Genomic DNA, 24,068 nt, shown 5'->3' with positions numbered 1-24,068 from the left:
TGCCCCAGTTCAGTTCAGTTCAGTTGCTCAGTCATGTCTGACTCTTTGCGACCCCATGAACCACAGCACACCAGGCCTCCCTGTCCATCACCAACTCCCGGAGTTTATCCAAACTCATATCCATTGAGTCGGTGATGCCATCCAGCCATCTCATCCTCTGTCGTCCCCTCCTCCTCCTGCCCCCAATCCCTTCCAGCATCAGGGTCTTTTCCAATGAGTCAACTCTTCGCATCAGGTGGCCAAAGTATTGGAGTTTCAGCTTCAGCATCAGTCCTTCTAATGAACACCCAGGACTGATCTCCTTTAGGATGGACTGGTTGGATCCCCTTGCAGTCCAAGGGACTCTCAAGAGTCTTCTCCAACACCACAGTTCAAAAGCATCAATTTTTTGGCGCTCAGCTTTCTTCACAGTCCAACTCTCACATCCATACATGACCACTGGAAAAACCATAGCCTTGACTAGATGGACCTTTGCTGGCAAAGTAATGTCTCTGCTTTTTAATATGCTATCTAGGTTGGTCATAACTTTCCTTCCAAGGAGTAAGCATCTCCACCCCTGAACAAATAATGACTATGAGGAGTACAAACCAGGACTCCCATTTTGAATAATCTCGTTTTAAACAAACATCCTCGTGATCTGAAACTGCTTTTGGATGTGGATGCATACCTCCCTGCTGTAGATAATGGAGGTATGAGTCCTCTTGCAAGCTGATGCTAATGGGTGTTTTCTGTTTAACTACTGATATAAAGAAACTTAATATAAACTATTTCCAAGGTGATATAGTTTTGGAGATGTCATCTACATTTATTCAGTTTCGAAATAATAACTTAAACTTAGAAGCAGATCTTTTTTGTGTAGTTCTTCTGTGTATTCTTGCCACCTCTTCTTTTTTATTTTTTATTTTTTTATTTTATTTTATTTTTTTTTATTAGTTGGAGGCTAATTACTTCACAACATTTCAGTGGGTTTTGTCATATATTGATATGAATCAGCCATAGATTTACACGTATTCCCCATCCCGATCCCCCCTCCCACCTCCCTCTCCACCCGATTCCTCTGGGCCTTCCCAGTGCACCAGGCCCGAGCACTTGTCTCATGCATCCAACATGGGCTGGTGATCTGTTTCACCATAGATAGTATACATGCTGTTCTTTTGAAATATCCCACCCTCACATTCTCCCAGAGTTCAAAAGTCTGTTCTGTATTTCTGTGTCTCTTTTTCTGTTTTGCATATAGGGTTATCGTTACCATCTTTCTAAATTCCATATATATGTGTTAGTATGCTGTAATGTTCTTTATCTTTCTGGCTTACTTCACTCTGTATAAGGGGCTCCAGTTTCATCCATCTCATTAGGACTGGTTCAAATGAATTCTTTTTAACGGCTGAGTAATATTCCATGGTGTATATGTACCACAGCTTCCTTATCCATTCATCTGCTGATGGGCATCTAGGTTGCTTCCATGTCCTGGCTATTATAAACAGTGCTGCGATGAACATTGGGGTGCACGTGTCTCTTTCAGATCTGGTTTCCTCAGTGTGTATGCCCAGAAGTGGGATTGCTGGGTCATATGGCAGTTCTATTTCCAGTTTTTTAAGAAATCTCCACACTGTTTTCCATAGCGGCTGTACTAGTTTGCATTCCCACCAACAGTGTAAGAGGGTTCCCCCTCTTCTTAATATCTTCTGCTTCTGTTAGGTCCCTACTGTTTCTGTCCTTTATTGTGCCCATCTTTGCATGAAATGTTCCCGTGGTATCTCTAATTTTCTGGAAGAGATCTCTAATCTTTCCCATTCTATTGTTCTCCTCTATTTCTTTGCATGGATCCCTAAAGAAGGCTTTCTTATCTCTTCTTGCTATTCTTTGGAACTCTGCATTCAAATGGGTATATCTTTCCTTTTCTCCTTTGCCTTTAGCTTCTCTTCTTTTCTCAGCTATTTGTAAGGTCTCCGTAGACAACAATTTTGCCTTTCTGCATTTCTTTTTCTTGAGAATGGTCTTCATCACTGCCTCCTGTACAATGTCACAAACCTCTGTTCACGGTTCTTCAGGCACTCTGTCTATCAGATCTAATCCCTTGAATCTATTTGTCACTTCCACTGTATAATCATCCAGAAAAACATCTATTTCTGCTTTATTGGCTATGCCAAAGCCCTTGACTGTGTGGATCACCACAAACTGTGGAAAATTCTTAAAAGGATGGGAATACCAGACCACCTGACCTGCCTCTTGAGAAATCTGTATGCAGGTCAGGAAGCAACAGTTAGAACTGGACATGGAACAACAGACTGGTTCCAAATAGGGCAAGGAGTATGTCAAGGCTGTATATTGTCACCCTGCTTATTTAAATTCTATGCAGAGTACATCATGAGAAATGCTGGGCTGGATGAAGCACAAGCTGGAATCAAGATTGCTGGGAGAAATATCAATAACCTCAGATATGCAGATGACACCATCCTTATGGCAGAAAGTGAAGAAGAACTAAAGAGCCTCTTGATGAAAGTGAAAGAGGAGAGTGAAAAAGTTGGCTTAAAACTCAACATTCAGAAAACTAAGATCATGGCATCCAGTCCCATTACTTCATGGCAAATAGATGGGGAAACAGTGAAAACAGTGACAGACTTTATTTTGGGGGGCTCCAAAATCACTGCAGATGGTGACTGCAGCCTTGAAATTAAAAGATGCTTACTCCTTGGAAGAAAAATTATGACCAACCTAGACAGCATATTAAAAAGCAGAGACATTACTTTGCCAGCAAAGGTCTGTCTAGTCAAAGCTATGGTTTTTCCAGGAGTATGTATGGGTGTGAGAGTTGGACTATAAAGAAAGCTGAGCGCCGAAGAATTGATGCTTTTGAACTGTGGTGTTGGAGAAGACTCTTGAGAGCCCCTTGGACAGTAAGGAGATCCAGCCAGTCCATCCTAAAAGAAATCAGTCCTGAATATTCATTAGAAGGACTGATGCTGAAGCTGAAACTCCAATACTTTGGCTACCTGATGTGAAGAACTGACTTAATTGAAAAGACCCTGATTCTGGGAAAGATTGAAGGCAAGAAGAGAAGGGGATGGCAGGGGATGAGATGGTAGGATGGCAGCACCAACTCAGTGGACATGAGTTTGAATAAACTCTGGGAGATGGTGATGGACAGGGAGGCCTGGCATGCTGCCATCCATGGGGTCGAAAAGAGTCGGACATGACTGAGTGACTGAACTGAAGTGAACTGTGTAATCATAAGGGATTTGATTTAGGTCATACCTGAATGGTCTAGTGGTTTTCCCTATTTTCTCCAATTTAAGCCTGAGTTTGGCAATAAGGAGTTCATGATCTGAGCCACAGTCAGCTCCCGGTCTTGTTTTTGCTGACTGTATAGAGCTTCTCCATCTTTGGCTGCAAAGAATATAATCAATGTGATTTCAGTATTGACCGTCTGGTGATGTCCATGTGTAGAGTCGTCTCTTGTGTTGGAAGAGGGTGTTTGCTATGACCAGTGCCTTCTCTTGGCAAAACTTGTTAGCCTTTGCCCTGCTTCATTTTGTACTCCAAGGCCAAATTTGCCTATTACTCCAGGTATCTCTTCACTTCCTACTTTTGCATTCCAGTCCCCTATAACAAAAAGGACATCTTTTGGGGGTGTTAGTTCTAGAAGGTCTTGTAGGTCTTCATAGAACCATTCAACTTCAGCTTCTTCAGCATTACTGCTCAGGGCATAGACTTGGATTACTGTGATATTGAATAGTTCCACCTTGGAAATGAACAGAGATGATTCTGTCATTTTTGAGATTGCATCCAAGTACTGCATTTTGGACTCTTTTGTTGACTATGATGGCTACTCCATTTCTTCTAAGGGAGTTTTTCCCACAGTAGTAGATAGTATGGTCATTGAATTAAATTCACCCATTCCAGTCCATTTTAGTTCACTGATTCCTAAAATGTCGATGTTCACTCTTGCCATCTTCTGTTTGACTACTTTGAATTCATGGACCTAACATTCCAGGTTCCTATGCAATATTGCTCTTTACAGCATTGGGCTTTATTTCCATCACCAGTCACATACACAACTGGGTGTTGTTTTTGCTTTAGCTCTGTCTCTTCATTCTTTCTGAAGTTATTTCTCCAGTGATCTCCAGTAGCCTATTGGGCACCTACCGACCTGGGGAGTTCATCTTTCAGTGTCCTATCTTTTCACCTTTTCATACTGTTTATGGGGTTCTCAAGGCAAGAACACCGAAATGGTTTGCATTTCCCTTCTCCAGTGGACCATGTTTTGTCAGAACTCTCCACCATGACCCGTCTGTCTTGAGTGGCCCTACACGACATGGCTCATAGTTTCATTGAGTTAGACAAGGCTGTGGTCTATGTAATCAGATTGGTTAGTTTTATGTGATTGTGGTTTTCATTCTGTCTGCCCTCTGATGGAGAAGGATAAGAGGTTTATGGAAGCTTCCTAATGGGAGAGACTGAGGGGGAAACTGAGTCTTGTTCTGATGGGCAGGGCCATGCTCAGTAAATCTTTAATCCAATTTTCTGTTGCTGGGCTGTGTCCCCTCCATGTTGTTTGACCTGAGGCCGAACTATGGTGGAGGTAATGAAGACAATGGTGACCTCCTTCAAAGGGTCCCATGCATGTATTGCACTCAGTGCCCCCAAACCTGCAGCAGGCCACCACTGACCCATGCCTCCGCCGAGACTCCTGGACACTCATGGGCAAGTCTGGGTCATTCCCTTGTGGGGTCACTGCTCCTTTCTCTTGGGTCTGGTGTGCATAAGCTTTTGTTTGTGCCCTCCAAGAGTCTGTTTCCTCAGTCCTGTGTAAGTTCTGGTGTCTCTACGGTGGGGTTAAATGTGACTCCTCCAGGAGGTCTTACGCCATACCCAGGTCTACTGCACCCAGAGCCCCTGCTCCTGAAGCAGTTCACTGCTGACCTGTACCTCTGCAGAAGACCCTTAGACACAGCATAGTTTAGGCTTTAGCATAGTTTAAGCTTTCCTTAATATAATGAAAAAGAAAATTGATTATGATATCAACCTTGGGTACTATAACTCCTTTTAGGGAAGAAAGTATATCATTTGAATAAATAATTTGAAGGGCTTTTCAAGCTTGGAAAATTTTTGGTCATATCTCTTCAAATATTTTTTCAGTTCTCCTTTTTGCCTTTGAGGACTCTAATTACACATGCATGAGGTTGCTCAAAGTTGTCCTACATCTCACTGGTGCTGTTTTCATTTTTTTAATTCTTTTTATCCCCTGTGCTTCATTTTGCATAGTTTCTGTTGCTATGTCTTCAAAAGCATTATTTTTTCCTTTCTAATAACTGATCTGCTGTTAATCAGATTTCATATTTACATACCAAATATCTTTGGTGTTTTTATATCTTGAATGACTCTGCCTATATTTTGAACAAGTGAAATATAATTGTAACGTCTCTGTTTGCCAATTCTAACATCCTTGTCAGTTCTGGGTGGGTTTCAATTGATTACTTACCTTCTTCATTATAAGTCAGGTTTTTCTGCTCCTCTGTAAGTCTGGTAATCCTTGATTGGGTTCCAGACATTGTAAATTTTACCCTGCTGAGTGCAGATAGTTTTGTTTTTCTATAAATATTCTGGGAAGTAGTTAAGTTTCTTGGAAAAAGTTTGGTCCCTTCTGGTCTTGCTGTGGTGATGTGTTAGGTGAGTCCAGAACAGCGCTCAGTATGGGGCTAATTATTTCCCATTACTGAGGTAAGACCTTCCTGAGTTCTCTAGTCAATGCCCTGTGAATTATGAGTTTTGCCAGTCTAGGTTATGGGAACAGACACAGCTGTTGATATCAGCCCCATCTGAATGCTGAATACTGTTCCTGCTATTCTTTTTAGATGACTGTCTCTCCAGCTTCAGGTAGTTTGTTCACACACATGATTGATCCATGCCTTAGTGAATACTTTAGGCGGATCCTCTGAGCATCCCTGGGGTCCTCTTTGTGTAGCACTTACCTTCATCCTGTGAACTCCACTGTCTTGATCTTCCTAGACTGTCTCCTCAATCCACAATTTTTGATATGTTGTGTTTTCACTCCTATTTAGTTCTAAGTATTTTCGGTTTTCTCTTGTGATATCTTCTTTTACCCATGAGATATGTAGATGTGTGTTGTTTAATTTCCAAATATTGAGGAACTTTCCAGGTTTTTTTAGACTTTCATTTCCACAAAATTCTATGGTCAGTGAATATACTCCATATGATTTTAATCTTTTAGAGTTTATTAAAATTGTGTATAGTTTAGTACATGATCTATTTTGATGAATGTTTCATGTATACTTGAAAAAAATATATTCTAACAGATTTTGGATGTTGTGTTCTATAAATGTCTACTGAATCAAGTTGGTTGATAGTGTTGTTTGTGTCTTCAATATGCTTACTGATTTCATGTTCCATTAATTACTGAGAGAGGAGAGTTGGATTCTTTAACGACAATTAAGAATTTGTCTAGTTTTTCTTTTAGTTATCCATTTTTTTTCTCTTGTTTTAAAGCTGTATAATAAAGATGCATGCACATTTGGGATTCCATTTTGATTAGTCAGTCTTTGTATTATTATGAAATGTCTTCTTTTATCCTTATTCAGCTTTCTTTTGATTATTTTTTGCATGATATATCTTTATCATTTACTTTTACCTTATATGTGACTGTGATCAGTTATAAGCCTTGGGACAACCAATATAAAATAAATGAAAGTGGTATAGCAAATAAATGACTTGACGGAAAAATTGACAAATAATTAAAAATTATAAAAATAAGTCAAATTTTGGAGATGAAAAGTAAAATAACTGAAATTAGGAACACAAAGGCTGGTTTAAGAGCCAGTTAGACACAGCTTAAGAGAGAATTAGTCAAGTACGAAATAGGTGAGAAAAAATAGCCAAGACTGAAGCACAGAATGAAAAAAATATGAAAAATGCAAAAACAACTTTATCATTAACATTAAACTCTTAAACCAAATTTTCAATAACATTCACAATATTCTCAGGCATTTTACCTTATACAAAATGAACTTCTAAAAGCTTTACTTTGACTTCATGAATTAGATGGAAATATTGAGCCATTATTGAAATTAATTTAACTTTAATTAACTTAAATTAAATTAATTTCTTACAGAATATCAGCCATAATGCTATAACCAACATCTATCAAAATAAACAGTGAAAAGACAAAGACCTCATTCCATATATTTAGAAACTAAAAAGGCACTGCCAAAGAATTCATGGATTAAAGAGAAAAATTCCAGTTGAAATGACAGAACATCTGAATTAGACACAGGTAAAAATGTTACATATCAAATCTGACAGAATGAAGCTAACGTGGTATTTAGAAATCAATTAGAGCATTAAATGTTGTTGTTGTTCAGTCGCTCAGTCGTGTCCAGCTCTTTGTGACCCCATGGACAGTAGCATGCCAAGTTTCCCTGTCTTTCACCATCTCCCAGAGTTTCCTCAAACTCATGTCCATTGAATTAGTAATACCATCCAACCAGCTCATCCTCTGTCATCTCCTTCTTCTGCCTTCAGTCTTTCTGAGCATCAGATGGCCAAAGTTGGAGCTTCAGCTTCAGCATCAGTCTCTCCAGTGAATATTCAGGGTTTGATCTCCTTGCAGTCCAAGGGACTATCAAGAGTCTTCTCCAGCAGCACAGTCCGAAAGCATCAATTCTTGGTGCTCTGTCTTCTTTATGGTCTTTATTATCTCCCTTGGCAGGACCCAAGACTCTCTTTGGGTCACAACCCTCTGTACTGTGAGTTGGAAACCCACTGCATGCAATAAGCTCAACAATCATGGATCGCACCTCATTTCATTTCCTTCTTTCAGACATCACTATCTTGTACTACACTACCTTTCTCTGCTATTTTACATATTTGTCTGGGTTTCTAGTTATTTAAGATCAGAGAGTAAATCTGGTCTCCTTTATTCCATGGCAGCTGAAAGTAGAAGTAATCTGTCATTTTTATAAAGTTTGAAAACATGCAAAACAATGCCACATATATATCCCCCCTTTCTTTATATAAATAAATATGTATTTATATAGACATAGCTTGGGGAAAATGAACTAATAGTATAAAAACCATGCATAGGAAAGCTGAACACCAAATTTGGGAGAAAAGTTACTTAGGGGGAAAGGTAGGAGAAAACTACCCTGAAATTGAGATAATGAGCAAGAATGGCAAAATTTTAGAATTCTTTGAAGATTAGTAGCAGGCACAGGGATATTCACCATATTTTTCTATATACTTCTTGGGTGCATGAAACATTTTATAATAAAAATTTAAAGGTATGCAAGAGGGAGAATAAGTAAAGAGTATTAGTTAAAGGAGTATTCTAGAGAGATAAAGAGGTAAAATAGGATAGTAATTAAATGTGTCTGTAAGCCACTTCTAAGCCAGATGGCACTGTTGAGGGTGGGGACCAAATGGTAGCAAACAGAAATAATACATCTTCTCTCACCAGCCAGGTCTCGGCAGGCTGTGATTTACCTACTGGTGCCTTCCTATGGGTACTTTCTACTCCTGGGCAGAATTCTTTGATCAGTTCAGTTCAGTTGCTCAGTCATGTCCAACTCTTTGCGACCCCATGGACTGCAGCACACCAGGCTTCGCTGTCCATCACCAACTCCCAGAGCCTACTCAAACTCACGTTCATCGTGTTGGTGATACAATCCAACCATCTTATCCTCTGTTGTCTCCTTCTCCTCCTGCCTTCAATCTTTCCCAGCATCAGGGTCCTTTCCAATGAGTCAGTTCTTTGCATCAGGTGGCCAAAATATTGGAGTTTCAGCTACAGCATCAGTCCTTCTGATGGTTATTCAGGACTGATTTTCTTTAGGATAGACTGGTTGGATCTCCTTGCAGTCCTAGAGACTCTCAAGAGCCTTCTCCAACACCACAGTTCAAAAGCATCAATTCTTCAGCACTCAGGTTTTTTCATAGTCCAACTCTCACATCCATATATGACTACTGGAAAAGCCATAGCTTTGACTTTGTTGGCAAAGTAATGTCTCTGCTTTTTAATATGCTGTCTAGGTTGGTCATAATTTTTCTTCCAAGGAGCAAGTGTCTTTTAATTTCATGGATGCAGTCACCATCTGCCATGATTTTGGAGACCAAGAAAATAAAGTCTCTCACTGTTTCCACTTTTCCCCATCTATTTGCCATGAAGTGATGGGACCGGATGCCATGATCTTAGTTTTCTGAATGTTGAGTTTTAAGCCAACTTTTTCACTCTCCTCTTTCACTTTCATCAAGAGGCTCTTTAGTTCTTCTTCACTTTCTGCCATAAGGGTGGTGTCATCTGCGTATCTGAGGTTATTGATATTTCTCTTTGATGGAACCCTTCAAAACCCCAGCTTCCATAAACACCTACAATGTTACCACTGTGCCTTGTTGAGTTATCTGTCCACCTGCCTCTGGACTTGAGCTCTTGGGTCACTGTCATGCTCTCTCTTATCCACATAGATGATCTCTCTCTGACCTTGGCCTCTCAGTATCTTGGTGATGGTGGTGGTGCTGCTGCTGCTAAGTCACTTCAGTCATGTCCAACTCTGTGTGACCCAATAGACGGCAGCCCACCAGGCTCCCCCGTCCCTGGGATTCTCCAGGCAAGAACACTGGAGTGGGTTGCCATTTCCTTCTCCAATGCATGAAAGTGAAAACTGAAAGTGAAGTCACTCAGTCTTGGTGCTACTTCTCTTCAGTGGTCATCTCTTGCTCTTGCTTGAATCTTTCCAATAGCCTCCTGACTTGTCTCTCTTCATCATTGTCCCCTGCTGCATCTGCCCTTAACATGGTAGCTGATGGAGTGGTCCTCTGAAAACCTCGGATCATGTCACTTCTCTGCTCAAAATACTCTGTCTTGCTCAGAGGAAAAACCAAACTCCCCTATTGCCTTCAAAGCACTGCAGTAATCTGTCTCCTTCCACCCCATCTCTTGCTGCTCTCCCCCATCCCTGTCCCTACGCATCACTCGGGACTCCCCGATGTGTTTAGCACCTGCTTGTTGTGCTCCTGCCTCAATTCCACCTGCTGCTCCCTCTTAGAAAGTTTTTACCTGATTATCTACCTGGCTTGTTCTTTCTCTTACCAAAAGTGTGGTTTTTCTTAATTGTCACATTTTATAGGTCTTTCTGATCCCTTTATTTAAAGCTACTCTCATTTTCATGAGGCATTCCATTTCTTCCTCTGCTTATCTCTTTCTCCCTAGTATATGTGGTCTTCCAATATACTATAAAATGTATTTCTTAATTTTTTTTATTGACTGTCTTCCTCCACTGGAATATAATCTTCATGAAGACATGGATTTTTTTGTTTTATTTATTGCTGTAATACAAACACCTGGAACAAGTGCCTGGCACAGAGAACATGCCATCAGTAGTTTGGGGATCTCCGTTTCCTCCTTTACTCAGAGACTTAAGGAGTGAGGGAGAGGTGTATAGCCCGTTGTACCAGCCGTTCACCTGGCACCCATGTGATGGCAGTCCCTTGCACTGGGCTTTGAGCGTCAGCTAGGCAGGGTGCCACAGAGGTGTCCCTAGGTCCCAGATGCTTAACTCCTTCAGGTCTGGAGAGCCCCTCTGTGACTTTCCCGCCTCTTGTTGCTCAGTCACATCTGACTCTTTGCGACCCCATGGACTGTAGCCTACCAGTCTCCTCTGTCCATGGGGTTTTCCAGGCAAGGATACTGGCGTGGGTTGCCATTTCCTTCTCCAGAGGATCTTCCCAACCCAGGGATCGAACCCGGGTCTCCCATATTGCAGGCATACACTTTACCGTCTGAGTCACCAGGGAAGAAATCATTTGATTGCTTCCATGCATGAAGGCAAAAGAAGGAGGTGGCAGAGGATGAGATGGTTAGATAGCATCACTGACCCAGCGGACATGAATTTGAGAAAACTCTGAGAGATAATGGAGGACAGAGAAGCCTGGTTGCTGTGGGCCACGGGGTTGCAGAGTCGGACACGATCGAGTGAATGAACAACAGTAACAAAAGCATAAGAGGGCACAGCAACTCTTCAAGGCTGTCCAAGGCTCCGTCTGCCCAGGAGCTTGCTGGCACTCTCCTTACTGGGCTCTTGCTGTCTTTCTGGGACTCGGCCCAGCTCTCAGATCCCACAACTGTTAAGAATTCTGTTGCCTCCCTGGGGCTCCACTTCAGATCAGGGAATAAGGACTTTCTCTGTGGAGTCCGCCGACACCTTTTCAATGCTCTGCCCCCACCCCTCTGCCCCATCTCTCACCTTACTTCACTTTCTCTCTTCCCTTCCCCCAGGCTGGAAATTTTTCCTTAGTATAACAAGAATGCTAATCTTGCTTCTGTTCATCTCTCATCTGTGTGGTGAATCCTTCCCATTTTTCTAAGGGCCTGGGCTTTTGGAATCTAAAAATAGGAGGAGAGACACTATCTAACTGCATTTGGCTGCCAAACTCTCTCAGAGGATAACTTGAATGCTGTAACGGAAGAAGGGTCAGGGCCATGGGAGAGGGAAAGAGAGAGGGAAAGGCTTGGGTGGGGGAAATTGTGAAATACTTATAGAAGATGTGGTATATATACACAGTGGAATATTACTCAGCCATTAAAAGAATGAAATAAGGCTATTTGCAGCCACATGGATGGACCTGGAGAATGTCATACTGAGTGAAGTAAGTCAGAGAAGGAGAAATATTATATGACATCCCTTATATGTGGAATCTAAAAAGAAATGAACTTACTTAGAAAACAGAAAGCGACTCACAGACTTAGAAAATGAATTCATGGTTGCCGGGCGAGGGGGAAGGGATATAGTTAAGGACTTTGGGAAGATCATGTACACACGGCTGTATTTAAAATGGATAACCAACAGACACCTATTGTATAGCACTCTGCTCAATGTTGTGTGCCAGCCTCGATGGGAAGGGTGTTTGGGGGAGAACGAACACATTATATGCGCGACTGAGTCCCTTCACTCTTTACGTGAAACTATCACGACATTGTTAATCGGCTGTACCCCAATACAAAATGTTTTGGCGTTAAAAAAATAAATAAATAAAATTTTAAAAAAGAAGAGAAAACAAAAACAGCCTCATCACTTGATAGTAATGACAACAACAATAATGATGGTGGCGCTAGTGGTAAAGAATCCGCCTGTCAATGCAGAAGACATAAGAGACACAAGTTCGATCCCTGTGTCAGGAAGATCCCCTGGAGAAGGATTTGGCAACCCACTCCAGTATTCTTGCCTGGAAAATTCCTTGGACAGAGGAGTCTGGTGGGCTACAGTTCAGGGGGTCACAAGGAGTCAGACACGACTGAGCACACACGCAACATTTACTGAGCAATTCCTGCATGTCAGGGCCTCTCCCAAGTGCTCTGCATGCAGCATCTCCATTAATCACCACCACAACTCCATGTGGACTTATGATTATGGTAGTTTTTCATCAGAGCACATTGCAGTCTAGTGAGGGCGAGGGATTGATTCAGGTCCCACATTTTACAAATGACGGGCGTGGGCTTCGGACACAAGCCTGGTGTACACCAAAGGCTGTACCTCCTGGCTTCATAGAGCCTGAGGACACCAGGCCCTGTAGATGGGGAATTCGTCCATTTTTCCACACTCCTAGCCCCTGCCCAGCAAGAGTGGGCTGTCCTTCCTCTTCCTGCCGTGCCCTGGGAAGGGCTGAATCATCCCCGTTTGCCCCCATGGTCAGCCTCTCCCTGCAAATCTGGCTTCCTACTCTGCTTCTGCTTCAGTAGGTTTCCAATCTCTCTCTCTTCTTCCTTCTCTTTGTGTCTTTTTCTCTGTGTGGCTTTACAAATAAAATATAAATTTAGCTGAGAGCTCATACCACAAAAAGGGAAGAAGTGATAAGTATAAGCAGCAAACAGAACCCAGGGGGTTAACACCCTGCTACCACACATGAAGCTTTTGTGGGGAGAGGACCGAGGATCTGTGTGTCTCTGCTCTCAGGGGCATTCAGGCTGCCTTTCCTGCTTCCTGCAGAGATGTCCTGGGCTCCTCCCCAAAGAGCAGTGTCTTTATCAACAGGTAGAAAGCTGCAGCTTCGGGAAGGTGTCCCAGCTCCAAATTATCTCTACTGTCAGAGGACTGCTACTTTGGAACAACAAGCTAACTCTAAAAAAAAACAAACAAAAAAACAAATATCAGCCACTGACATCTTGGTATAGCTGAGCTGAACCAGCTAGCCCAGATCCAGAATCTTTTTTTTTTTTTTTTTTTTTAAAGATACAAGCACCTCAATGTGCAAAGCAGCGCTGTTTTTTCCCCTTTTTTGAAGATTTTTTGGATGTAGACCATTTTTACCGTCTTTATTGAAATTGTTAGAGTATTACTTCATTTGTTTATGTTCTTGTTTTCTGGCCATGAGGCATGTGGGAATCTTAGCTCCCTGACCAGGAATCGAACCCGCACCCCTGCGTTGGAAGACAATGTTCTAGCCACTGGACTGCCAGGGAAGTCCCCAAGATCCAGATTCTTAGGGGACGGTCATTTTGATGGCAGTGAGGTGGGAGAAGAGGAAACTTGGAACAGGGTGCAATTAGTTGAGTCCAGGGCTGCGAGAGGGCTCTGGGCAGCTGGGTGAGGCTGTGTGTCTCTGCAGGTGACGACTCCATCAGCACCTTGGGCCTGATCCTCTGCGTGGGGCTGTCGCTGCTGCTCGTGTCCATCCTGGGCTACAGCCTGGCCAAGTGGTACCAGCGCGGGTACTGCTGGGAGGGTGAGTGAGCGCCGGACCTTGCTGCCCCAGCTCAGCCCAGCCCCTCCTCTTCTGTGGCATTTGGCCAGGCCAGATGGGGCAGCAAACTCTTTAGAATGGTGTCATGCAAAAAATATTTCCTGTGGTGGTGGCAGTGGTTGAAGACTTGGGTGGGGTGGCTGAGCCCTTGAGACGGCGAGGGTAGGGTACTGGGGCCTTTATTGAATGGGGGGGCTCTTCCCACACCCAGCAAGCAGTCAGCTTCCTCCTCCCTCAGAACTCACAGGAGTCTATCTCCCAGGCCTGTGTGGGCCCCAAGGCCAAGGGCGATGGGCTAGACCGGCCAAGCTCCAGGTGTCTTTTCTACCCCTGGCTCCCTGTCCTCTCTTCCCCTGCCTGTGTGTCTCAGGGCCTTCTCCTAAGCTTGCAGATGCTTCAGCCCACTGGACATCTGGAATTTGCTGGGGGTGCCCCCAACTCTGATTCACATCTGCACTTCCCATAGGACCCAGGAGAGCTGGGAGGGCATACTAGAGTCCTGGGGGCTTACCAGGTGGTGCTGGTGATAAAGAACCTGCCTGTCAATGCAGGAGACATAAGAAACATGGGTTCTATCCCTGGGTCAGGAAGATCCCTGGAGGACGGCACAGTGACCATTTCCAGTGTTCTTGCCTGGAGAATCCTGTGGACAGAGGAGCCTGGTGGGCTACAGTCCATAGGGTTGCAAAGAGTCAGACACGGTTGAAGTGACTTAGCACGCACTAGAGTCCCAAGAAGCAGAGAACATTTCCTGGATCTGCAATTAAATTCAACGGCTTCCACGGATGTTTGTTGAGCACTTACTATGTGCCAACGTACTTGTGCTTAATATGATTTTTTAAAAAAATTCTATGTGAAGATGAAATTCTTAGTCTCTGTGTTTTTTGTTTTTTGTTTTTTTTTTTAGCAGAAGATGTGAGGTTAGAGCCACAGAGTTGGGAAGTGGTGGAGTCTGGATTCCAGCCTCCTTCCCAGAGTCATTAGTGCCCTTGATGGAGAGATCCCCAGTGCCAGGATCTATCCTCAAAGAGCTGGTGTTTCTGTCTAGAAATAAGGGAATGTACCCATGAGTTTAGAGCAGGAAGAAGACACTGAAGGAGCCTGGGAACCTTCCATGACATCCTGAGGCCAAGCCTAGCCACCCCACACCTCCCAGACAGGTGTGAGGGAGGAACACATGCTCCCAGGAGAGTGGTGGGTCACTCTCCCTGGAGGTACCAACCCTTTCTTTTCTGATTGTCTTTCTAGGGCCTAATTTTGTCTTCAACTTGTACCAAATCCGGTGAGTAGATTCAGGACAGATCAGGGTGGGATGGGGGTTGGGGGCTATGTATGCTTGAGAAAGAATCAAAGATGGAGCTCAAACTTATTACTTCCCTTCCCTGTCTCCTCCCCATGTCTCTGAGCAAGCAAGAGAAAATGATGGAGCAGGGTCAGTGTAGAAATTTCCATGACGGAAAACTTGAACACAGACAGGACATGGAAGATACTAATGATAGTGATCTACTTAGCATTCACCCCTGGGCGGGCATCAGCCATTCATTTATTCACTCACCCACCATTTATTCAGTAAAGATTCTATTGCAGTAGGTATTGTGGCATTAGTTTCTAAGGGTACAAAGATAACTGGGCATAGTATCTGTCTTTAAGCTGTCCGTGGTGGACACCTGCCTGGTTACAGATATAATCTCAGACATAACATGCTGTCCAAAGAGAGGAGCAAATGAAGACAATCAGGGATTAAGGGAGTGTCCTGAGTTATTGCAAGAAGTTTCAGAAAGTCTTCCTGTGATAAGTTATCTCATCGGGTCTCTGCCACACAGCAGGCCCGCTTCTCATCTGGCCCGAGGGTTGGGTAACTCTCATTCTGGAAAATAAGTCAGCGAGTCAGTGAGTCACTGCCAGAAGTTCTTCCCATGCTCTGGTCCCAGAGAGAGGTCAGGTTCTCAGCCCCAGTAACTTGATTGGATGGTCTTTCTTAGGAACCTGAAGGATCTGGAGATGGGTCCTCCCTTCACCATCAGTGGCCACATTAGCAGTTCAGATGGAGGCTACATGAAGTTCTCAGACAGGCTGGTCTGATGAGGGGAGTGTCAACTTTCTGGAGCCCCCAGAGAGGTGAGTGGAACATTGGTGAGCTCCTGATGTCCCAGCGAGTCTGATGTCCCACTGTGTTCCTCCGGTGGTCCAGGCACCCAAGCCTAGCACCAAAGATGGCTTGGAACCCACAGATGATTTGGTTCATCCTCTGGGGAGTGAGTGCTGTAGGAGATGATCTTGGGAGCAAAGACGCAGGATCATGCTGTCCCTGCCTCTTGCTCCTTTTACTCTTGTCCACCTGATCTATGCCTTTCTTTCCTTTCTAATCAGATGGAAGTTTTTAGAATGGAGCTTTCTATCTCAACCCTTTGCTCTGAGATGAAGCCTTCAGATGGCCACCCTCTCCAAGAAGCATCACTGTAGAACTTCTGAACTTGCTGAACTTTCTAAGCCCAGGAGCTGTCCCGGCTTCCTGGCTGGTGAACCCCATGATCACACCTTTCCTCGCCTGCCTTCAAGCCCATCCCTCTTTGCATCACAGTTGCTTTCTCCCGTCTAAACACTTTCTCCTTCCAGCCGTCCCTCATGGACCCTCAGTTTGGTTTCTCTCTCATCTCCACATAGGATACCACACTCAGCTTCTCTATATGTTTCTCCCTCTGCCCAGATGTGATGGTTCAGAGCAGCAGTCCCCAATCTATTTGACGTCAGGGACCAGTTTAGTGGAAGATGATTTTTCCACAGATGGGCATCGGGGACGGTTTCGAGATGATTCAAGCATATTACATTTATTGTGCAATTTATCTCTATTATTAGTACATCAGTTCCACCTCAGATCATCAGCCTTTAGATCCTGGAAGTTAGGGAGCCCTGGTTTAGAGGAATCCTTTCCAAGACTCATTTCTTTGTCATGTTCCCTTATCTTTTTCTGCAGGAGGAGGTTCCTGGCTCAGAATCTGCCCCTCTTGGGCTCCCCTGCCTTCAACCCCTGGATCTTCAAGGCCTGGCCTGGCCCCTCTTGTGAATGCTGAGGAGCCTTCTCTTGGGACACCCCAGCCTGCAGCATGAGAGTCCCCGGGAGAGTCAGACCTCTGGGAACAGAGTCTGTGAAGTCACAGCGGCTTTCTCACAGAAACCAAGAGATGGCCATTTCCTGAGGAGGAGGGGCTGGTTCCTGGGGTCCCCCTGAGTCTGTGCCCACAGGTTCCAGGTGCCCTGGAGAGCAGAGCTCTCCCAGCTGGGCAGCGTGGGTGGGGCTTGGAGATTCCAGAGGGGAGCTCTCCATTGGGCATCCCCAGTCACTTCCCCAGGGGGACTGACACCAGGGTCAGAAAACCTGTCATATCCTCTATGGAAGTCATGTGGGAGGAAGGGTCATTCCAGATGCTTTTAAACCTTCCTACCAGAAGCCAGCTTCCCCTGAGAGCTGTATACTGAGCTTAGGCCTTGACTCTGCCCTGCCCCACTCTGCCCTTTGTTCTGGCACTTTCCGCAAGTCCCCCCACCTCACTCCACAACCCCTCATGCCCTCCCACTCATCTGTCCACCACCTGTGTCTGTTTCCCTTGCTACTGACCAGCCTCTGTGCTGAGGGCAGTGCTGAGAACAGTCTAGAAACACGTTCTTATTTTTTGGTTCCTGTGATGGGGACGGCCTGGTGTAGATAGCTGTCTCTCCCATGTACTCCATTTCCTGTGCAAGGCCTGCCTGGTAATGTGGAAAGTGGACTAGAAATGGTGAGAATGGGGGAAGAGGAACCTAGATTAGCCTGAAATAAACCAGATAATGCACATGGGAAATCAACAACCAAGTATAGCTTAGTGGACAGGAGAACAGTTTGTTCATGAATCATTACTCCTTCCTCCAGTCTATACCCTACTGGACCTGAGGTGGGGCCCAAACTAGGATGTCAGCTTGCATGCTAAGCTGCTTCAGTTGTGTCTGACTCTGTGTGATCCATGGACTGTAGCCTGCCAGGCTCCTGTCCATGGGATTTTCCAGGCAAGAATACTGGAGTGGGTTGCTGTTTCCTTCTCCAGGGGATCTTCCCAACCCAGGGATCAAACCTGTGTCTTCTGCATTGGCAGATGGGTTCTTTACCACTGGCACCACCTGGGAAGCCCTGGGATGTCAATTTAGTAGGTACTTTATGCAGCATTGTTCAGTCCAGAGGGACTGAATTCCTGGGGCAACTGTGGATGGAGCAGGGTCTAATGGGGGCCCTGCCACTGCTGAAAACAGCAGTTAGAGCTACCAGCCACTGGTCTCCCTGACGATGTCCCAGAACAAGGCTAACAATATACAGAGGCCCAGGACCGTAATAGGTGAGGAGAAAAGTCACATTTGTCCTCCTGTTCTCTCTTTTCTGAAGCCTGGTTTCTTTCTTGCTTTGGATTCTAACAGATTGACTTGCCAGGGCCTGGGGGCCATTCTCCCGACAGAGCCAGACTGTGACTTAATAAGCCAAGTCTCTGCCTTTGGAGGTCTTCGGCTGGGCCCCAACTCCTCTATTCCTGGGTAGGTGGAGGTGGGGAGGGGCCCCCTAGACTCTGGATCCCTCCCTTCCTTGAAGGCCCATTGGGAGAGGTGGGGGAGGGGCTATGGGCTGACATGGTGTCCTTCCTCCTTGCATTTCAGTTCTGAGGGCTGAGCCGCATTGCTTAACCCAAGGGGGTGTCCAGTCTCAACAAACGCTCAGCTGTGCCCTGCTCAGTGTGGATCCTGGGTCTGCAGCCCTGGCAGGGCCTCCCTAACCCCTGAAAGTGCCCAGAGCTCAGCAACCTGGGGAAACCTCAAAGGCTAGGGTCCAGGGCCCAGGTGGTCTTGGCCCCAGGTTTGAAGGCTTCAGGTAGGGAGACAGCGACAGCTGCCAAAGGCTGGGAGAATGGAGGGTATTTCCTATCCTGGGGAGCGGAACTGAGATTGGGCCACTTCCTCTTTTTGGGCCCTCTGACGTGTTCCCTGTCCTCTCTGCCTCCCCCTCGTTTTCCTGACTTCTGCTGTCTGACTGGCTAGTGCAGCTTTCTTTACCCTGGACTCTACATGTTTCTATTGGGGGCAGATTCTGGCCCATTCAGAAATGGCGAGGGAGCTGATGTCTAGAAATCTGGCTCCAAGTCTGGTTATTTGCTGGGCACCTGACCCATGGCGATGCCAGCACCACCCCCGCCACCCAGGCCCTCCCCTCCCTCGTAACTATTCTTCACCTCCCTGGCCCCAGGAGCCAGGAGGCAGTCATGGAGAGCCTGCAGTTCCATGGACTGGCCATTCCCAGGCCACTGACTGCCACCCTGTTCCTCTTTGGAGTCTTTGCCAAGGCTGTTCTCCTGCCTAGAATGCCTTCTCCCCCAGACCCCCACCCCCAGCCACATCCAGTCTCCATGGTTGGCTCAAGTCTCATCTTTCCTATAGCTTCCCTTGGACTCTAGACTTGATGCCACCCAAGCAGGCAAGGTTATGTCCCACAGGTTTTTAGTAACCGTTAAAAGTAGAGTCAATAGGAGGTGCTTATAAATGCCAGCTGAGTGGAAGGAAACACCCACTGTGGCCACAGAAGCCTGTCTGGTGCTAGATAAAGATGCCCAGGCGACATGAGGAAGAGAAGAAACTGCTTATACAGTGCAGAGTCTGCAGAGTCCAGTGCACTTCCACACACGCTACTGTGTCTTGAGCCTGGTGGCAATCTTGTGACATGGAGATGATTATTGGTCCCATTTTACAAACAGAGAGATTGATGCTCAGAGAGTTGGTATTCTTTGCCTAAGGCTGCACAGCCAGCAACTGACAGAGTCAAGGCATCACGGATAAAGCCCGACCTCAGGGCTTAGGGGGAGGAACGCTGTAGAACAGGGTCTGGTGTAGAACCTGTCCTGCCACGCTGTGTGGTCATGGGCTGTCACTTCACCATCCTGGGATTAAATTTCAGCATCTGGCATTTGAGGGATTACTTCAAGACTCCTCTCTTTTACTTGAAGCAGAAAGAGTCCTTTCTTTTTTTTTTTTTTTCAAATCTCTGGGCTCTCTGAGAACTGGGCCGTGAAGAAGGCAGAATGCCGAAGAATTGATGCCTTTAAACTGTGGTGCTGAAGAAGACTCTTGAGAGTTCCTTGGACAGCAAGGAGATCATACCAGTCAATCTTTAAAGGAAACCCTGAATATCCATTGGAAGGACTGATGCTGAAGGTGAAGCTCCAATACTTTGGCCACCTGATGCGAAGAGCGACTCATTGGAAAAGACCCTGAGGCTTGGAATGACTGAGGGCAGGAGGAGAAGGGAGCAACAGAGGATGAGAGGGCTGGATGGCATCACTGATGCAATGGACATGAACTTGGGCAAGCTCTGGGAGATGGTGAGGGACAGGAAAGCCTGGCGTGCTGCAGTCCATGGGGTCATGAAGAGTCAGACGTGACTGGGCGACTGAATGACGACTCTATGTTTAGTGCCACAGGAGCTGGTACTTAGTGGGCACACCATAATCTGAGCAGCTGCCTGTAGCAGAAAAGAGAAGAGAAAACTCCCTGGGGCTCTCCATTGTCTTCTCTGGGAGTGACAGCACTGCTTTCCCAGTTTAATCCCAGCTCCTCTGTGATTGGCTGAGGGCTGCAGTGAGCGTTGCTTATCTTTTGGAGCCTTCTGCCAGGAAGAGCCAGTTGCGTGTGGCCCTCGTGGCTGGCCACTCCCATCCAGGCTGGATTCTCCAGAGGTGAGCTTTTACACTCTCCTTAGCGGGTTCTGACTTCCTGTATCTGAAGAGCCTGGGCAGTACTATATCTCATGACCACTGACCGAAAATGCCCTGCAGGCTCATTTCACATGCAGCTTCTCGCCAACAAGAGCTTACTCAGGTGTTCAGGCATCCGGATCCATTGTGAACTTTGAAAAAGGAAAAAGATGGAAAATCATTGGCATTACCATAAACTGTGCTTCCAACTAAATGAATGTGTCCTTTTATAGCATGTGCAGAGTCAAGGAAAATTATGTTCCTTCTTCTCTGGTGGCTCAATGGTAGAAGAACCCACCTGCAATGCAGGAGATGTGAGTCAGGAAGATCCCCTGGAGTAGGAAATGGCCACACACTCCAGTATTCTTGCCTGGAGAATCCCAAGGACAGAGAAGCCTGGCGAGCTACAGTCCATGGGGTCATAAAGAGTTGAATACGACCTAACAACTAAACCATCACAGTTTAGTGCATTTCATACACAAAGAGGCACATACAAAGTGTAGTGATGACTCTCTAACTCAGGAGGTGGCAGCTGAAAGGTGATGGCTGCAGTTCCCTTTGACCCTGGTAGTTTAGGATCCTAAATATTACTCTGTCTTTCCTTTGACCCTGGCTAAGACCGAAGAGCGCTGAAGACTGGACCATTTCCAACCTATCCCTTCTTGAGCAGGAAGGTGAAACACTAACATGTGCCTTGAACAGGGCAAGACAGGGATTTCAATGCACTGTCTCATTTCATCCTCCCCGTCGCTCACGTGAGGGAACAGAGGCTCCGGGTCTGGTGAAATGATTTGCTTAAGACCAGGCAAGACTGTATTTTCTCTGTAACTCTTCCTCACTTTTAGCCTCTGCCCAAGCTAGCAGCTCTCTGAGATCCCTGACCCCCAAGGAAGCAGGCCCCTCCTTCTGGTCTCTCATTTCTTTTCCAGCCCCCTGGTGTGCTGAGAAGGGCTTCTCAGAACCCGGGGCTCTCCAGACCCTGTCCTCAGCTCTGAGCTTCTCATCGGCCCATTCCTCAATCTTTCTTTCATTTTTTATACCCCCTGTCACCTCCAAATCATCAAATTCTGCTCAGTTTTTTTTTTTAACTTAAAGCAAAATTTTTTAAAAATATAATTTTATTTTATTTATTTATTCTTCGCTGTTTGCTGCTGTGCGGGCTTTTCTCTAGTTTCAGGGAGAGGAGGCTACTCCATAGTTGTGGTGTGTGGGCTTCTCAGTGGAGCACAAGCTCTGGGGCGTGCGGGCTACAGTAATTGCAGCTCATGAATTCTAGAGCACAGGCTTAATAGTTGTGGCTCATGGGCTTAGCTGCTCCATGCCATGTGGGATCTTCCTGGACCAGGAATGGAACCCATGTCTCCTGCATTGGCAGGCGGAATCTTTACCACTGAGCCACCACCGAAGCCCAATTCTGCCCATTTTTTATGTCAGCTCAATTTTCACTTCTCCAGAGAAACTCCCTCAAGACCTATGGATCTCCTTGTCTTTTAGTTCTTAATTCCAGATACTCTCCTGTAACCTAATTATTGATCATTCCTTTGTATTCATTTATTCTTGCAACTTCTATAACAGGTCAAGAACTGTGCTAGGCACCATGAGGGAATACATTCCCTCTTGAGATTAACCTCACTGTCCCCTATTTGATGGGTATTTCTTGCCAGCAAAATTCAGATCTTATACCTTTTCTGAGTTCTTTATGGTGTCTTATACAGCTCTGGCCATAGCCAGTGACTCCTCAGGAAATTATGTTGAAGGACTCTTCAGTCTCCTCAGGGAATCTTGGTTGTTGCTTCATCCCTGGTCCAATCCTGGATGCTCTGAAAAGCCAGAACTTTTGCTTTTGTCTTCCCAACCTCAACCCTTTGATCATCTACCGACACAGATCTGGAGAAAGTGTAGATCTTCTACTTAAGTTTTTCTATTTGAGGGTTAAACTAAGGGATGGCCAAACCCATGAAGAAGCTGGGCAGGTGAGGAGGGGGCTGTGAACTCCTGTAGCTTCCTTTTCAGTTATAAAGACTTGCTCCATGCTGGTGTCTCTGGTGCTCCTCTCTCTGGCCCAGGGTTCTGAGAACCTCGAAGTAGGAGCAGATGGGTCTCTCATTACTGTATTTTTAAAAGTGCTTAGTGAGCAAAAAACCATCTAGAAGCAGTGATATTTAAGCAGCTCTAGTACAAAACAGGAAGCCAGTGGCCTGGTGAATTCTCACACTTAGGGACCAGAAGTGAAAATATTCTGCCTGCCCAGAGCAACAGCAGGTCAACAAAACAACAGGTGTGGTGGCACTGGAGGCCCCGCCAGACTCCCTGTCTCCTGGGTTGTCCCTGCAGAGCCTTGGGGGCTGCCTCCCCTTCTCCAAAGCCCAGGAGGAGGTTTCTCATACACAGGCAGGGGGCCATGGGGAGGGAGAGGAGTGGAAAATGTAAGAAGCCTCATCTTCGGGTCTGGCCCCAGTAGCTGGGAGGCCCCAGGTGCCTTGTTTGTAACAAGGTTGCCGCTGGACTTGAGGATTCTGAGGTCCCCTCCAGCTGCAAGGCTGTTTCAGAGTGTGGGTGACTTTAGTTCCATGGGGCTGGGGGAGGGGGGCAGGGGAGGAGGTAGGCAGAGACACCTGAATGTGTTATATATGTGTGCTTGCGTGTGTGTGCTGCAGAGGTGAGCCAAGGAAGAGAGGGATCATGTCTTGTTGCCTGCTGTATTCCCAGAAAGCCTGCCCATGACTAGTGCTCAATGAATGTTTGCTGAAGGGGTGAATGGCTGCCTGCTCAATGTTTTCACAGTCCCCTACCTTGCTTCCTGACCACATCCCCTTGCTCTAGGCTTCCTGTTTAGTCTGTAGACCTGAGTACCTTCAATACCTAAGAGCTATAGGGTGAAAATAGCAGGGAAGGGAATAATCATGGTATAATGTGACTAAAACAAGAAGATGATAAGCCTGAAAATAAAATCAAATTTATGTACTGCCTGCTTTCTTTTTGGTGCTGTCTAGCGTCTGCCAAGTATCCATTCAGCCCCAGGCTACTGTTACCACCATTACTATCTCATGTTTGGATATAATATTTCTTTGACATCTTTCACATGCGTTTCTCTGTGAAGAAATCATTTGTTCAGGTGTTCAGTTATTCATCAAAAATATGTTGAACACCTAGGCTATATATTAGCCACTGGTTTAGCATGAAGGATACAAAGATAAACCAAGAGGAGTCTCTGTCTCCAAGAGCTCATGCTGAAATGAGGACTGAATGTTGTATGCACAATGAGAGCAGTGTGCCCAGTGCATACATGAGAGGAGTCAGATTGAAGAATATTCTCTCCATTTCGCAGATGAGAAGACTGGGGCCCAGAGTTAACAAGACAAGATTAAGCTAGGGCTTCCCTGGTGGCTCAGACGGTAAAGAGTCTGCCTGCAGTGTGGGAGACCCAGCTTCGATTCCTGGGTCAGGAAGATCCCCTGGAGAAGGAAACCCACTCCAGTATTCTTGCCTGGAAAATCCCATGGATGGAGAAGCCTGGAAGGCTGCAGTCCATGGGGTCGCAAAGAGTCGAATGTGACT

At 45.6% G+C, this 24,068-nt stretch overlaps 1 protein-coding gene across 1 annotated transcript in view; it reads left to right on the top strand.

The window, feature by feature from the left end:
* Positions 1 to 23,104, top strand: part of SMIM35 (small integral membrane protein 35) — a gene marked incomplete at its 5' end in the record, with an annotated part of 32,841 nt that extends 9,737 nt beyond the window's left edge. Inside the window, 4 exons of the mRNA XM_061123203.1 lie at positions 13,615 to 13,731; positions 14,998 to 15,031; positions 15,732 to 15,867; positions 16,724 to 23,104. Of these exons, the coding sequence (XP_060979186.1) occupies positions 13,615 to 13,731; positions 14,998 to 15,031; positions 15,732 to 15,831 (251 nt within the window). The remainder of the gene's footprint in view (positions 1 to 13,614; positions 13,732 to 14,997; positions 15,032 to 15,731; positions 15,868 to 16,723) is intronic.
* Positions 23,105 to 24,068: the final 964 nt, after the last annotated feature.

This window comes from Dama dama, chromosome 1 (assembly GCF_033118175.1).
Source record: "Dama dama isolate Ldn47 chromosome 1, ASM3311817v1, whole genome shotgun sequence".
NCBI classification, from domain to species: Eukaryota; Metazoa; Chordata; class Mammalia; order Artiodactyla; family Cervidae; genus Dama; species Dama dama.
Note: the sequence above shows the minus strand (reverse complement) of the source record. Positions and strands in the feature narration are given on the sequence as shown.